General features: G+C 45.2%; 1 protein-coding gene across 1 annotated transcript in view; it reads left to right on the top strand.

Moving 5' to 3' along the window:
* Positions 1–17200, top strand: part of LOC139462168 (myotubularin-related protein 13-like) — a 140565-nt gene that overhangs the window by 112095 nt on the left and 11270 nt on the right. The window contains exons 31-39 of the mRNA XM_071243703.1: positions 4127–4296; positions 5241–5411; positions 5998–6102; positions 7663–7848; positions 8405–8719; positions 9494–9721; positions 10663–10966; positions 11713–11868; positions 12413–12570. Coding sequence (XP_071099804.1) covers positions 4127–4296; positions 5241–5411; positions 5998–6102; positions 7663–7848; positions 8405–8719; positions 9494–9721; positions 10663–10966; positions 11713–11868; positions 12413–12570 — 1793 coding nt within the window. The remainder of the gene's footprint in view (positions 1–4126; positions 4297–5240; positions 5412–5997; positions 6103–7662; positions 7849–8404; positions 8720–9493; positions 9722–10662; positions 10967–11712; positions 11869–12412; positions 12571–17200) is intronic.

Here is a 17200-nt window from a genome sequence, read left to right as displayed (position 1 = left end):
TTTTTCTCTCATGTCTATGTCCAACAACAAAAAGTCATTCTTGCCCTTTTTTAGCTGTAGAAATTAATAAGTCAAAACACTTTTAATTAGTTGTGAGTCCAGTATCTTTTGATTGATGTATGTCTGGTGGGAAACGTTAGCTGAGGTAAGATAGGGCGATGATTCAAACCTTCCTGTCCTGTCTTTAGTATGGCTGGAACATGTGCTTCAACATCATATCTTTGTTTTGGAATGAAAATATATGCTTTGTTTCTTGTGAACAGATCTGCAAAGTCCATCACTATTAGTGAAAATAGGAGTGAAATGATTTCAAAGTTGTATTTTGTCTGCTCATAGTACACAAGAAATGTGTCAAATAATTTACCGCTATATTATATTAACCTGTTCTGAATTTAGATACTACCCTGGTGTGTACCCATGTGATTTTCAATACATTTAGACCCTTCCATTACAGGCCTACAAGTAATGAGGTCATGTAAACTATTTATAGAATATTTCTGTCATGTAAAGATTTGACATGAACACTCGTCAAGTTTCATGACAGAGGCATCCCAAGGTACGATCTGTAACAAAATTATATTAATTAGTTAAAATCTATAAAATGGAAATGGTTACATCCTACAAACTACCAAGAGACTATTGACTAGGAAGATCTGTAACAATGTGAAGCCATGTTCATTATCCACACCGCAAGTGTTTTCAAACACCTAGACAGGAACACGTTTCAACGAGGGAGTATAAATTTTGACTTTGCAGTTCTGACAATGCCGAGGAGACCGCGGAAAGGCTGGCAAAGTAATCTACCATTTCCCTTGTGTATAGCATGAGTCGTCCCCCTTTATTTTCTGTTTGGCGTATGTCACTGTTTTGATAGCTAGCTGTCTGCTTCTCCACCTCGAGACAGTCAACAATGTATCTCCATCACGATACTGCATCTCACAGCAGATTTATATATATGTACATGTTTATCATTACTCGTTACAGTCTCAGGCGATTGATTGGCTATAGTCAGCTGATTGTATTGCCATTTTGTTGTTATGATTGATCAGACGTCACTTTTCATTTCACGTTTGTGTCTGTTATGTGCAAAGAGGCGGCTTGTCAAAAATAACTATTTCACTGAAAAGTTTTCTATGTAACTTGTGAGTAATGATAAATGTTTATTGTATGTGTCATTAACTGGGTGTACAAGATTTTATGAGACGAACATATATACAGAGTCCTTGATTTTCGGATCATATAACTCTTGAAATCTGCACATCCCTCTGGTCATGTATAACTCATCATGATACTGACATTGAATAACATGTGATACAGGAGGTACTAGTCACACACAACTATTGTCACAGTTGCCAGTACTAGCCAATATATTACAAGTTGTAGCAGGATCAGTTGGGGTACATGGGGTTTTGTGCTTCCCTCTTTAGGTTTTATGCCACGAGTCGTGTGGTATAAGACCAAGGAGAGACACATGAACCCAGAGTGATCCTGCTACAACAAATCTATCTCACCCACTTGTTTTAATATTACGTTGTAAACAAAATAAAACAAATTCAAAATTGATGGAAAACAGCTGTTCGATTCAGCTGAGGTTAACTTGTGCTTTGTCACGTGACTTTCATTGACTCGGAAAAAGTATTCAGCTTTTTGCTTCAAAGCGGGTATAAGTGATTTACTCTGCCCCTCAGAAATCCACACGCAGCCTGTCCTGGTCGTGGTGCGGTATAAGGGATTTAATCCTCCGCTGAGAAAATTATTTCACTCCAAGGCGGGATACATAGTATTTTATCAATATCATGTGGACCAATCAGATCTCTTCATTCTGACATGTAGGTATGATAAACTTACTTATCCACTACTGAGTGCAGTCAAACACTGAAGCTGCAAATTAAGCAAGTTTCTGTTGTTGAGGGGACCCAGTCATTAAAAGTGCCACAGTTCATTGTTAATAGTTGCATCCCTTAGTCTTGCCAGGATTTGATGATCGTTGGTTCCAATACCATATTTGCTCTGAGTATGATTTGGTTATTCACACCAACACTTATTGCTAAAACTAGAATACTTCAGTTTCAAAATATCTCCTCATGGCCTTTTCAGATTTCCTTTTTAGTCTTGATTTCAAACTTTAAGGAAGGTAACCAGGGTTAACTGTCAAAAAGTTATTTAACTGCAAACTCCAGTACTTTGACATACATAGAGATTTCATACCATAAGGACAGTTAGAAAGAGGGTGTACAAAATTATTTATAATTCTGATAGTTTAATATTAAAATATCTGAAACTCACATAAAGATTTGACACCATGACCCTGCCCTAATATGTCCTCATATGATCTGAGCTCCACGATCAGCATCTGTCCGTAGACCTGATGGGTGCCCAGTGCCAAGCTGCTGCAACTCATCAGGCTGTGTCCTTTAGCCATGCCAGGATCCCCACACTGTGGATCCAAACCCAAATTGCCTCTTATGATATTGTAAGTCAACAATTTCAGTGCTCAGACTTTCTCCAAAGTAGTAAACTGTCAGACCTGCACCACTCTGGACCCCTCACATGAACCAAAATACTAAAATGCTGTGGTCCCACTCATGATACTGTCAACCGACATCCCATGATAGACCTAAAATACTGTGGTCCCATTCATAATACTGTCAACCGACATCCCATGATAGAACTTAAAACTTTGGTCCAACTCCCAACACAACTGTGACAGTAGTTGCGTGTTCTAACAAGCTGTACGGAGAATACTAACAGAACATGAATGAAGCAGGGTTCCCTGTACACCAGGCACCATGTTATACCATGGGCAGCATGAGGAGCTTGATACGGGGGTTACATCCAGGCATGGCAACCCACAACAAGGAATGTGCTTCTACTGACCGTCTTCCAATCTGCAGTATCTCAAATGAGCTGTCCTTAAAGAATTTAATTTCATCTTATCACTTATTTCATTTCTTTTATGTTTAAAACTTTGTGTACCTATTCAGTCAGTCTTCTGTAAAAATATGATGTTGTCTATATTTGGCTGACAAAATGTGATTTTACGTCTTATATAGAATAGTAGGTTGTTGGATAAGATGTTATTGTCAGAGATGTAACTTAGGTATCACACTGCTTTTGACACCCTAGATGAGAGAGAGGGCACTAGATTAGACTTGGGTCAAGTTAGTCCTGTAGTTGCACTGTGGTGAGATTTCCTTAGATGGCTGCACAGAGTATATCCAACACCAATTCATAACCAACCCTGTGGGATAATTGAAATGATCAAATAATTTGATACTTCTATTGATCAGCTCTGCTGGCTTCACATCTATGTTGATATATGTACAAACTGGCCTTCATGTGTCAGGGTTGTTTTTGTTTTAATTATTGTCTTTGTCCATGTCCAAAATATTATATGTGTTCACAAACAAACATCAGTAATTGTGTTTGTGTTTGGCTCCAAATTGAAGGTGTCGTCCATACCTTGTCCTTTGCTTTGTGCAGCTTTGCATCTGTTTTGGTAGATTAAATATTGGGATATTGTTGTTTATTGTTTGGTTTATCAATTTAACCTGTATGCTGTAACATGTGCTAGTTATATTGAGACTAAATAAAATGATATTTTTGTGAAACATAATATTAATTACTTCCTTTGTTTGCCACATCGTTGTTCTTTGGTTTATGTTATTACAGAATTTTTAGATTTTGTATTGATATTTTATACCTTTTTTCTGATTTTCTTTGATAGCTGTCTGTTTGAAATTTGTTCAGGTTTAATCAGTGTTTGCTTGTTTGTGTTTATTGTGCTAACCTAAAATTAAAACTGATTGCTTTGTGGCCAATGTGTGTTTACATTTGGTTGTTTAATGAAAAACAGGATGTTTTCATTTAACCTTTCTATTCTTGTAAGATGTTGTTCATACTAAGTTCATGAATAATAGCATATGGTTTTGTAATTTTACTCAATTCTGAAATTAATTATTCATTTTAATGCACATAGATTGTCTCATGGACCTATAACAAATTCTGTTTGAGGAAAGTGTAGAAAGTATTTTGCACAGTGTTATTCATGTATTTCAAATATCTTATTCCAGGTTAATTAAACACTGCTTTAAACATTTTGTTATGTTTATTCTTGATTTTTCAGCTCTGAATAGGATTGGAAGTCTGCGGGAGAAATCCCGTTACAGTTCTCCAGACACACGGTCACGTGCACAAAATGGCAGCTTAGACCACCGTGGTGATCTGATCAACAGCTCCGTGCAGGGTCTTCACCGAGTGTCCCTCTATGTGCTGGGAGAGAAGACACAGATGAAGGTGGGAGTCTATGAGTCTTTTTCTGTCTATGAAAAAACATAGTTGAAATAGATCTCAGAACTATTTTCACTCCCATAAGTGTTACCTGCCCACATTCAGACATTATAAATATTGAAAAATCACACACAAAAGTAACAGACAAATTGCGTCTTGATTCAGTTGTGATAATGCAAACAATTACTTGAGAATCTAAAAGGAGGTCTGATAAAACTGGATGTAAAAGTAGGCTAAAAATTATCTGCCAGACAGTCAGGCAGGTGGAGGAAAATTTCCTGCAACCCGACAGAAAAGTTGCCAGCCACGGACAGGCTGGCTGGCAGTTATTTTGGACACTGTTTTCCCTATGTATAATTCCCATGGATACTAAGTTAATAGGTCCCCAGCACTCTATTGCTTGTCTCAGGGATTTGACTAATGTGTGTCATCGTGCCCCGGACCCGTGAAGATTCCGGGGTAGAATAGGTCTTCAGCAACCCATGCTTGCCATAAAAGGTGACTATGCTTGTTGTAAAAGGCGACTAACGGGATCGGGTGGTCAGGCCTGCTGACTTGGTTGATGCATGTCATCGATCCCAATTGCGTGGATCGATGCTCATTATTCAATCACTGGATTGTCTGGTCCAGACTCGATTATTTACAGACTGCCCTCATGTAGCTGGAAAATTGCTGAGTGCGGCGTTAAACAACAAACCAACCAACCATCGTGCCCCGATTGCATGGAACATTGGTCATGCTTTCAGCCTCTGGTCTGCCAGACCCAATTATTTACAGTTTGCCATGATAAGGCTGAATGTTGGTGTAAAACAGCAAACAAACAAATCCATAAAATAAAACCAGCGCTATGGGAGTCAAGGCTAATTAGCAAACTGTCAGGCAGTGGAGACGCCCCGTGCATCAATCTGTTTCAACATTAGGGAGTCAGTGAAATGCGTTTCTGACCACAGGGCATCAAGATGGAGTCGTTTCAGAAGTGTGACTTTATCCCGGTGGACTTCTTCGAGGTGCGCCATGTCAAGGCCAGCTTCAAGAAGCTGATGCGTGCGTGCGTCCCGAGCAGCCTGTCTCCAGAGGCCAACTTCTACAAAGCTGTGGAGGAGTCCGAGTGGCTGCTGCAGGTATGGAACATTGTCGCCTCTATCTGACGGCCATTTTGTTTTTCTTGGTCCACTCAGACCTCAGAATCTGATGTTAGGACAGATAGGAATTGGAAAATGTTACTTTTTCTAGTGATATATTTCTTTACTCTGATCTAGCAGGAAGCATCAGTGGATTATCTGGTCGATCATTTCCAGACTGCCTTCATATGGCTTGAATATTGCTGAGTGTATTGTTCAACAACAAGCAATCAACCCTTGTATTTTCCAAGGTAGAACTAGTCTCTGGTATCCTGTTCTTGTGACGAGAGCCGACGAAAGAGGATCAAGTGGGCAGGCTCTGTGCTCTGTGATTTGTCTGATTGCATGTCATTGTACCCTGATGGTGTGAATCATTGTCCATGCTTCCGTAAGTGGTTTGCATGGTCCACACTTGATCAGGGCTACCGTGATGTAGACATTTGTAGACTGTGGTGTTAAGCAGCATAAATAACTCATTCAACATCATACTATACTCCATGACTTTGTCCTGATGATGATAGCCATCTTTGAAATAACTCCATGTATCCCCTGGTGCCCCTACTGACCCATCTGTTCCTGTGGTCAGATCCAGAACGTGCTGCAGTTGGCGGGGGCCACAGTGGACCTGCTGGACGTCCAGGGATCCTCTGTCATGATCTGTCTGGAGGACGGCTGGGACGTCACTTCACAGGTACGTTCGCAACAGCACAGTAGGAATATGTGGTGGCTACACGCTAGTGCCCCATTCAATAACTGTGGGAACTTTACTTTTTATAGACAAACCATACTTATATTGCTAATATCACCATATGATATCCATGTACACAGGGCCCCACTCCAGAGAGGGCATCTGGGCTCTAACCCAATTTTAACTCACATACTTTGGCCTAGGAGTTAGGTGTGTCCTGCAAACAATAGTGTTAGTTAGGAGTATCCCGCAAACTGTAGTGTGAATTATGAATATCCTGCAAACTGTAGTGTGAATGAGGTGTATCCTACAAGCTGTAGTATGAATGAGTTGTATCCTCCAAGCTGTATTGTGAATTAGGTGTATCCTACAAGCTGTAGTGTGAATCAGGTGTATCCTGCAAGCTGTAGTGTGAATAAGGTGTATCCTACAAGCTGTAGTGTGAATAAGGTGTATCCTACAAGCTGTAGTGTGAATATGGTGTATCCTACAAGCTGTAGTGTGAATAAGGTGTATCCTACCAGCTGTAGTGTCAATAAGGTGTATCCTACAAGCTGTAGTGTGAATATGGTGTATCCTACAAGCTGTAGTGTGAATAAGGTGTATCCTACCAGCTGTAGTGTGAATAAGGTGTATCCTACAAGCTGTAGTGTGAATAAGGTGTATCCTACAAGCTGTAGTGTGAATAAGGTGTATCCTACCAGCTGTAGTGTCAATAAGGTGTATCCTACAAGCTGTAGTGTGAATTAGGTGTATCCTACAAGCTGTAGTGTGAATAAGGTGTATCCTACAAGCTGTAGTGTGAATATGGTGTATCCTACAAGCTGTAGTGTGAATATGGTGTATCCTACAAGCTGTAGTGTGAATAAGGTGTATCCTACAAGCTGTAGTGTGAATCAGGTGTATCCTAAAAGCTTTAGTGTGAATAAGGTGTATCCTACAAGCTGTAGTGTGAATAAGGTGTATCCTACCAGCTGTAGTGTGAATAAGGTGTATCCTACCAGCTGTAGTGTGAATAAGGTGTATCCTACCAGCTGTAGTGTGAATATGGTGTATCCTACAAGCTGTAGTGTGAATGAGGTGTATCCTACAAGCTGTAGTTTGAATCAGGTGTATCCTGCAAGCTGTAGTGTGAATAAGGTGTATCCTTCAAGCTGTAGTGTGAATCAGGTGTATCCTGCAAGCTGTAGTGTGAATAAGGTGTATCCTTCAAGCTGTAGTGTGAATATGGTGTATCCTACAAGCTGTAGTGTGAATATGGTGTATCCTTCAAGCTGTAGTGTGAATAAGGTGTATCCTACCAGCTGTAGTGTGAATATGGTGTATCCTTCAAGCTGTAGTGTGAATAAGGTGTATCCTTCAAGCTGTAGTGTGAATATGGTGTATCCTACAAGCTGTAGTGTGAATCAGGTGTATCCTACAAGCTGTAGTGTGAATCAGGTGTATCCTTCAAGCTGTAGTGTGAATCAGGTGTATCCTACAAGCTGTAGTTTGAATCAGGTTTATCCTACAAGCTGTAGTTTGAATTAGGTGTATCATACAAGCTTTCATTTGAATTACCAGGTGGTGGCGGTGGCGGAGATTCTGCTGGACCCCTACTACCGGACAATTGAGGGCTTCAAGGCGCTGGTGGAGAAGGAGTGGCTCTCTTTCGGACATCGCTTCACACACCGCAGCAACCAGACAGCTGCCAACCAGGCCAGCGGCTTCGCACCAGTCTTCCTGCAATTCCTGGACACAGTGCATCAGGTAAGTTAATGAGTGTAACACCTGTGCCGACAGGTAGGTTAATGAGTAAGACACTTGTTCTAGGCAGGTTAACGAGTAATATACCTGTGCCGACAGGTAGGTTAACAAGTAAAACACATTGTTCTGACAGGTAGGTTAACGAGTAAGACACTTGTTCTAGGCAGGTTAACAAGTACAACACCTGTGCCGACAGGTAGGTTAACAAGTAAAACACCTGTGCTGTCAATACTTAGGCTAATGTTACCTACGGCTTTTCCTTACATGACACTTTAGTACTCCTATGAGAGAACAGAAGGTGCATGGATGGCCCAGTCAGCTAAGGGGCTGCAACTGTACAGAGTTGTCTCCCTTATGATAAATCACCTTGATTTTGTTTCGAGGTTTGTCAGCACTGTACCTGTGATAGCGGGTTTCACAGAAGTGGTAACCGCCTAGGACCTGCATCACCTTGGACTGCCCTGGCACAAACTGACAAGCCTTGGGTATAACTGAAATAATGTGCACTCACTCACTCACTCCCTCACTCCCTCACTCCAATACAAACTGTCCCTTCCAGATTCACCGCCAGTTCCCCCTGTCCTTCGAGTTCAACCAGCACCTCCTCAAGGTCGTGGCCTACCATTATGTCTCCAACCGATTCCGGACATTCATGTTGGACAACGAGTTCGAGCGTGTGGAGGCAGGCTGGCTGCATGAAGATAAACGTCCCTCCAAGCTGGATGACGGGGAGGAAGACCCCCTGGGGGGGTTTTCACCTAAACACACAACCAACACGAGCGTTGGCGGGTCCATCTGGGACTACATCGAGAAGCAGCACAGGCGATCGGCCATGTTCTACAACTTCATGTACAGCCCCGAGGATGGAGACACGGTAAGTAGCTTTTAGGTGAGAGATGCTAGGTTTGGGGAGTAGATGTGTGAATTAAAGAGGTGCTAGGTTTGAAGAGTAGATGTGTGATTTAAAGAGGTGCTAGGTTTAGGGAGTAGATGTGTGGGTTAAAGAGGTGCTAGATTTGGGGGGTAGATGTATTCGTTGAGGGTTTCTCATCTTTGTGACTTGATGTAGAGGTTAATGAGGTGCTTCACTGAGGGAATACATGTATTTGTTAAGGAGTTGTTAGGCATAGGTAGTATCTTCTGGATTAAAGAGGTGCTCTCATTAAAGAGTTTGTGACTGAACTGTAGTGTCAATTATCACATGCTTGTCATGTGACCAGGTCGCCTGCGATGAATACACACTGATGGAATGTAGGGGACAAGCTCTGTTTAAACATTCAGGAGAGAGATGTACATCAGATTTACTCCATCATCAAGTAATCGTTTTAAGCACCCAGTACTAAGCCCCAAAACTTGTATGACAGTCCGTATTTTCTTGTGCATATCATAGGTTTATGTTTACAGCTGTGTAAATGGGGTATAAAATTTTAAGTTTCATCGATATCTGAACATTGTTTATTCTCTATAGTGCGATATCTGATGGCAAGTTTAGCAAGTTTATGGTTTTAATAAGCACCCCCTTTGTCAATTTCCTAAGTGCTTGGCTTGCATCTTAAGGCAAATACGGTATTTTGAAAGCATTCCTGGCATTTGTGTGGTTTTCTTTACGATGTTACGTTTTCATGAAACACATGGTTGCCCCACCCAGGTACTACGTCCCTACTCCAACATCTCCAACCTCCGCATCTGGGACTACTACCTGGCCGAGGACCTTGCACACGGCCCGACCTTTGACATGGAGGTCGTATCCAAGGAGATCCGGCAGAACGAGGACCAGGAAGCGGAGGCTATGGGCATCTCTCGGAGGAAGATCCTCAACGCCTGCTACGACAGCGTCATGCTGCAGGAACCCAACTATTTCCATGGACAGTTCCAGGTGAGCATGTCAGCTGATGAGGGTCCTGTGGGATGCTGGTCTGAAGCTGTGATGAAATGTCCGGCTCGTTTACTTGGTTGATTGTGTGACACTTTACCCCGATGGCGTAGATCGATGCGGGCAGTTCAAGACTTGATTACTACAGGTCACTATCATACAGCTGGAATTAGCTGATTGCAGTATTAAACAACAAACAAACACTGTGGAGGATGGGGATGTATGAGGGATGAAGGGAAGGGGTCTGAAAATGTAAGGACCTTCAGATTAAAAACAACTATTTTCTGTCTGAAAAATGTGAGTATTATTCAAGACTCTGGGTTCACCTGCCCCAAACAATGTACAATATTTGATCGCTGTATGTTCCTCAAGCTTCAAAAGGCCACATACCACTGCTTGCTTTACTGACTTGTCATGCGAAACAATTTGCTGTTTGTTGATATACCACTAGGACATCATGTAATGCCCGCAACAAAAAATTTTGCTATTATGCCATTCATTTTACGTGGGGTGCAGAACAAATCAAGCAACCCTCATAACACAATTACTCAATAATTTAGTATTGCTGAAGTGTCAATATGCCTTGCATATATTTCCAGTATGACACGTCATTTATCATGCAGTGTTCAAACAGTCTTGAAGGCTTTGATTGTAGCAGCCGAGCCATGTAGAGGCCTTAGAACTGGATTACATTTGCATTTAACTAGTTTACAGTCTTCCTTTCTCTGATTATGTATGATGACAGTAGATACATATTATTGAAAGGCTAGGATGGTAAGACTCAGTAGTACTCCTCTGATTGCCTGGCATGCTCCATGGCATGGTGCTCATGTTCTCAGTCACTGGTTGGTTTGGCCCAGGCTCTATTATTTACAAGCCACTGGAATAGTACTGACTGTTATGCACTCAATCACAACCTGAGACCTGAGCGCTGTGTGTTGCAGGAAATTCACCGGCTGGAGACGGACCTGGGTCATCTGCCCCAGAAGTGGAAGGTACAATGGGACAAGCTGGAGTCTCCGCACCGCGACCACGTCCAGCGCCAGGTGTCGTTCAACACCCAGATGGTTCGGTCTCATGGCCGCTCCATACACAAGCGCTCCACCCTGGAGATACTAGTGCGGGGCAAAATGCTGGGGGAGGCGGCCAGGATGTTCACCCAGCCCCATCACTTCGAGAAGACCACCTTCACCACTCCCATGTACTGTGACTACTGCACCCACGTGCTCTGGGGGCTGTCCAAGACAGGTGGGTGCTTGTGTTGTGAGACCATGTGCTCCAGTTCTGTCCAAGATAGATAGGTGTTTGTATTGTGAGACCATGTGCTCTGGGGGTTGTCCAAGACAGGTGGGTGCTTGTGTTGTGAGACCATGTGCTCTGGGGGTTGTCCAAGACAGGTGGGTGCTTGTGTTGTGAGACCATGTGCTCTGGGGGCTGTCCAAGACAGGTGGGTGCTTGTGTTGTGAGACCATGTGCTCTGGGGGCTGTTCAAGACAGGTGGGTGCTTGTGTTGTGAGACCATGTGCTCTGGGGGCTGTTCAAGACAGGTGGGTGCTTGTGTTGTTAGACCATGTGCTCTGGGGGTTGTTCAAGACAGGTTGGTGCTTGTATTGTGAGACCATGTGCTCCGGGGCTGTTCAAGACAGGTGGATGCTTGTATTGTGAGACCATGTGCTCTGGGGGCTGTCCAAGACAGGTGGGTGTTTGTATTGTCAGACCATGTGCTCTGGGGGCTGTCCAAGACAGGTGGGTGCTTGTGTTGTGAGACCATGTGCTCTGGGGGCTGTTCAAGACATGTGGGTGCTTGTGTTGTGAGACCATGTGCTCTGGGGGCTGTGCAAGACAGGTGGGTGCTTGTGTTGTTAGACCATGTGCTCTAGGGCTGTTCAAGACAGGATCTCAACTGTCTTTTCTCCCAAAGCTAGCATGCCATATACTGAACTAGTGTTCAAAGCGGTGTTGTACTCACTCACTCATCTGTGTACTGTTTTCAGGAATGCGCTGTGTCGACTGTGGCTACAACTGCCACGACAAGTGTCAGCCATCAGTCCCCAAGAACTGCACCAAGCTGAAGACGATGTCCGATGCCAGTGCTAGCAGCTCCAGTATATCACGGACAGGAGGCTCCGACGCCAGCTCTAGCTCTGTTGGTAAGTGATGTATGGAAGAGTATATTAGTAGCAGTGGTGCATGTGGGCTAATGCAGTGATTCCTGAGTACATGGACAGGACTTGTTAGTGTCAGGAAGATGCCACAGACTCACATAACCTGAGTAGGAATCTGTACCAAAACAGCCAAAAAGACAGTTGAACTTCTGCTTTTAGCCATTGCAAGGTGCTTGTGTCAGTCTATGAATAAACTATATGTTCCAGACACCATAGTTACTAACATTGTTGGAACAGGACAATCTCTTAGTAGAAGTTCCAGACAAATGGGATGTTGTATTTGACACACTTGGAAAACACCTGAATGTTTTCATACACTGCCTGATGTTGTATTTACCTATCTAGCGTTGATAGAGCGCCCCCCTCTATGCCCTCTCCACTCCAGGTTTGAATTCTTCCCTGCAACTTGGGCTTGCATGGAATCATATTCCGATGACGGGGGGCGTTGTGCACACATTAGATCAGTCACTCATTTGTGTGCCTCAATCAAGAAAGATACAAATTATATGATGGTGTTTCTGTACTGTAGACACTCTGTCCTCAGCCACCACACAAGCCTTCGAGAACTTCCCCTCCAGTCTGGGCGACTGCAGTCACAGCACCCACGAGGGATTTCTGTACAAACAGGGGGCGCTGCTCAAGGGGTGGAAACAGCGCTGGTTTGTGCTGGACTCCATGAAACATCAGGTGAGTGAGTGAGTGGGGATTGTCCCTGTTGACTGTCCTGCTCCAAGTGAGTGAGTGAGTGAGTGTGGATTGTCTTTGTTGACTGTCCAGCTCCAGGTGAGATAGTGAGTGGGGATTGTCTCTGTTGACTGTCCAGCTCCAGGTGAGTGAGTGAGTGAGTGTGGATTGTCTTTGTTGACTTTCCAGCTCCAGGTGAGTGAGTGAGTGAGTGTGGATTGTCTTGTTTGACTGTCCAGCTCCAGGTGAGATAGTGAGTGTGTATTGTCCCTGTTGACTGTCCAGCTCCAGGTGAGTGAGTGAATGGGGATTGTCTCTGTTGACTGTCCAGCTCTAGGTGAGTGAGTGAGTGGGGATTGTCTCTCTTGACTGTCCAGCTCCAGGTGAGTGAGTGAGTGGGGATTGTCTCTCTTGACTGTCCAGCTCCAGGTGAGATAGTGAGTGGGGATTGTCTCTCTTGACTGTCCAGCTCCAGGTGAGTGAGTGAGTGGGGATTGTCTTTGTTGACTGTCCAGCTCCAGGTGAGATAGTGAGTGTGTATTGTCCCTGTTGACTGTCCAGCTCCAGGTGAGTGAGTGAGTTGGGATTGTCTCTCTTGACTGTCCAGCTCCAGGTGAGTGAGTGAGTGGGGATTGTCTCTCTTGACTGTCCAGCTCCAGGTGAGATAGTGAGTGGGGATTGTCTCTGTTGACTGTCCAGCTCCAGGTGAGTGAGTGAGTGAGGTAGTGAGTGAGTGAGTGTGGATTGTATTTGTTGACTGTCCAGCTCCAGGTGAGTGAGTGTGGATTGTCTTTGTTGACTGTCCAGCTCCAGGTGAGTGAGTGTGGATTGTCTCTGTTGACTGTCCAGCTCCAGGTGAGATAGTGAGTGAGTGAGTGAGTGGGGATTGTCTCTCTTGACTGTCCAGCTCCAGGTGAGTGAGTGAGATGGGATTGTCTTTGTTGATTGTCCAGCTCCAGGTGAGTGAGTGAGTGAGTGTGGATTGTCTTTGTTGACTGTCCAGCTCCAGGTGAGATAGTGAGTGGGGATTGTCTCTGTTGACTGTCCAGCTCCAGGTGAGTGAGTGAGTGAGGTAGTGAGTGAGTGAGTGTGGATTGTCTTTGTTGACTGTCCAGCTCCAGGTGAGTGAGTGTGGATTGTCTTTGTTGACTGTCCAGCTCCAGGTGAGTGAGTGTGGATTGTCTTTGTTGACTGTCCAGCTCCAGGTGAGATAGTGAGTGAGTGAGTGAGTGGGGATTGTCTCTCTTGACTGTCCAGCTCCAGGTGAGTGAGTGAGATGGGATTGTCTCTGTTGATTGTCCAGCTCCAGGTGAGTGAGTGTGGATTGTCTTTGTTGACTGTCCAGCTCCAGGTGAGTGAGTGAGTGTGGATTGTCTTTGTTGACTGTCCAGCACCAGGTGAGTGAGTGAGTGTGGATTGTCTTTGTTGACTGTCCAGCACCAGGTGAGTGAGTGAGTGTGGATTGTCTTTGTTGACTGTCCAGCACCAGGTGAGTGAGTGAGTGTGGATTGTCTTTGTTGACTGTCCAGCTCCAGGTGTAGTGAGTGAGTGAGTGTGGATTGTCTTTGTTGACTGTCCAGCTCCAGGTGAGTGAGTGAGTGAGTGAGTGTGGGTTGTCTTAGTTGACTGTCCAGCTCCTGGAGAGCGAGTGAGTGAGTGAGTGTGGATTGTCTTTGTTGACTGTCCAGCTCCAGGTGTAGTGAGTGAGTGAGTGTGGGTTGTCTTTGTTGACTGTCCAGCTCCAGGTGAGTGAGTGAGTGAGTGTGGATTGTCTTTGTTGACTGTCCAGCTCCAGGTGAGTGAGTGAGTGAGTGAGTGTGGGTTGTCTTAGTTGACTGTCCAGCTCCTGGAGAGCGAGTGAGTGAGTGAGTGTGGGTTGTCTTAGTTGACTGTCCAGCTCCTGGAGAGCGAGTGAGTGAGTGAGTGTGGATTGTCTTTGTTGACTGTCCAGCTCCAGGTGTAGTGAGTGAGTGAGTGTGGGTTGTCTTTGTTGACTGTCCAGCTCCAGGTGAGTGAGTGAGTGAGTGTGGATTGTCTTTGTTGACTGTCCAGCTCCTGGAGAGCGAGTGAGTGAGTGAGTGTGGATTGTCTTTGTTGACTGTCCAGCTCCAGGTGTAGTGAGTGAGTGAGTGTGGGTTGTCTTTGTTGACTGTCCAGCTCCAGGTGAGTGAGTGAGTGAGTGTGGATTGTCTTGTTTGACTGTCCAGCTCCAGGTGAGATAGTGAGTGTGTATTGTCCCTGTTGACTGTCCAGCTCCAGGTGAGTGAGTGAATGGGGATTGTCTCTGTTGACTGTCCAGCTCTAGGTGAGTGAGTGAGTGGGGATTGTCTCTCTTGACTGTCCAGCTCCAGGTGAGTGAGTGAGTGGGGATTGTCTCTCTTGACTGTCCAGCTCCAGGTGAGATAGTGAGTGGGGATTGTCTCTCTTGACTGTCCAGCTCCAGGTGAGTGAGTGAGTGGGGATTGTCTTTGTTGACTGTCCAGCTCCAGGTGAGATAGTGAGTGTGTATTGTCCCTGTTGACTGTCCAGCTCCAGGTGAGTGAGTGAGTTGGGATTGTCTCTCTTGACTGTCCAGCTCCAGGTGAGTGAGTGAGTGGGGATTGTCTCTCTTGACTGTCCAGCTCCAGGTGAGATAGTGAGTGGGGATTGTCTCTGTTGACTGTCCAGCTCCAGGTGAGTGAGTGAGTGAGGTAGTGAGTGAGTGAGTGTGGATTGTATTTGTTGACTGTCCAGCTCCAGGTGAGTGAGTGTGGATTGTCTTTGTTGACTGTCCAGCTCCAGGTGAGTGAGTGTGGATTGTCTCTGTTGACTGTCCAGCTCCAGGTGAGATAGTGAGTGAGTGAGTGAGTGGGGATTGTCTCTCTTGACTGTCCAGCTCCAGGTGAGTGAGTGAGATGGGATTGTCTTTGTTGATTGTCCAGCTCCAGGTGAGTGAGTGAGTGAGTGTGGATTGTCTTTGTTGACTGTCCAGCTCCAGGTGAGATAGTGAGTGGGGATTGTCTCTGTTGACTGTCCAGCTCCAGGTGAGTGAGTGAGTGAGGTAGTGAGTGAGTGAGTGTGGATTGTCTTTGTTGACTGTCCAGCTCCAGGTGAGTGAGTGTGGATTGTCTTTGTTGACTGTCCAGCTCCAGGTGAGTGAGTGTGGATTGTCTTTGTTGACTGTCCAGCTCCAGGTGAGATAGTGAGTGAGTGAGTGAGTGGGGATTGTCTCTCTTGACTGTCCAGCTCCAGGTGAGTGAGTGAGATGGGATTGTCTCTGTTGATTGTCCAGCTCCAGGTGAGTGAGTGTGGATTGTCTTTGTTGACTGTCCAGCTCCAGGTGAGTGAGTGAGTGTGGATTGTCTTTGTTGACTGTCCAGCACCAGGTGAGTGAGTGAGTGTGGATTGTCTTTGTTGACTGTCCAGCACCAGGTGAGTGAGTGAGTGTGGATTGTCTTTGTTGACTGTCCAGCACCAGGTGAGTGAGTGAGTGTGGATTGTCTTTGTTGACTGTCCAGCTCCAGGTGTAGTGAGTGAGTGAGTGTGGATTGTCTTTGTTGACTGTCCAGCTCCAGGTGAGTGAGTGAGTGAGTGAGTGTGGGTTGTCTTAGTTGACTGTCCAGCTCCTGGAGAGCGAGTGAGTGAGTGAGTGTGGATTGTCTTTGTTGACTGTCCAGCTCCAGGTGTAGTGAGTGAGTGAGTGTGGGTTGTCTTTGTTGACTGTCCAGCTCCAGGTGAGTGAGTGAGTGAGTGTGGATTGTCTTTGTTGACTGTCCAGCTCCAGGTGAGTGAGTGAGTGAGTGAGTGTGGGTTGTCTTAGTTGACTGTCCAGCTCCTGGAGAGCGAGTGAGTGAGTGAGTGTGGGTTGTCTTAGTTGACTGTCCAGCTCCTGGAGAGCGAGTGAGTGAGTGAGTGTGGATTGTCTTTGTTGACTGTCCAGCTCCAGGTGTAGTGAGTGAGTGAGTGTGGGTTGTCTTTGTTGACTGTCCAGCTCCAGGTGAGTGAGTGAGTGAGTGTGGATTGTCTTTGTTGACTGTCCAGCTCCAGGTGAGTGAGTGAGTGAGTGTGGATTGTCTTTGTTGACTGTCCAGCTCCAGGTGAGTGAGTGAGTGAGTGTGGGTTGTCTTAGTTGACTGTCCAGCTCCAGGTGAGTGAGTGGGTGTGGGTTGTCTTTGTTGACTGTCCAGCTCCAGGTGAGTGAGTGAGTGAGTGTGGATTGTCTTTGTTGACTGTCCAGCTCCAGGTGAGTGAGTGAGTGAGTGTGGATTGTCTTTGTTGACTGTCCAGCTCCAGGTGAGTGAGTGAGTGAGTGAGTGTGGGTTGTCTTAGTTGACTGTCCAGCTCCTGGAGAGCGAGTGAGTGAGTGAGTGTGGGTTGTCTTAGTTGACTGTCCAGCTCCTGGAGAGCGAGTGAGTGAGTGAGTGTGGATTGTCTTTGTTGACTGTCCAGCTCCAGGTGTAGTGAGTGAGTGAGTGTGGGTTGTCTTTGTTGACTGTCCAGCTCCAGGTGAGTGAGTGAGTGAGTGTGGATTGTCTTTGTTGACTGTCCAGCTCCAGGTGAGTGAGTGAGTGAGTGTGGATTGTCTTTGTTGACTGTCCAGCTCCAGGTGTAGTGAGTGAGTGAGTGTGGGTTGTCTTTGTTGACTGTCCAGCTC

The sequence above is a fragment of the Haliotis cracherodii genome, unplaced genomic scaffold (assembly GCF_022045235.1).
Source record: "Haliotis cracherodii isolate W230 unplaced genomic scaffold, xgHalCrac1.p SCAF_15, whole genome shotgun sequence".
In the NCBI taxonomy this organism is placed as follows: Eukaryota; Metazoa; Mollusca; class Gastropoda; order Lepetellida; family Haliotidae; genus Haliotis; species Haliotis cracherodii.
This window is presented reverse-complemented; position numbering and strand designations above follow the sequence as displayed.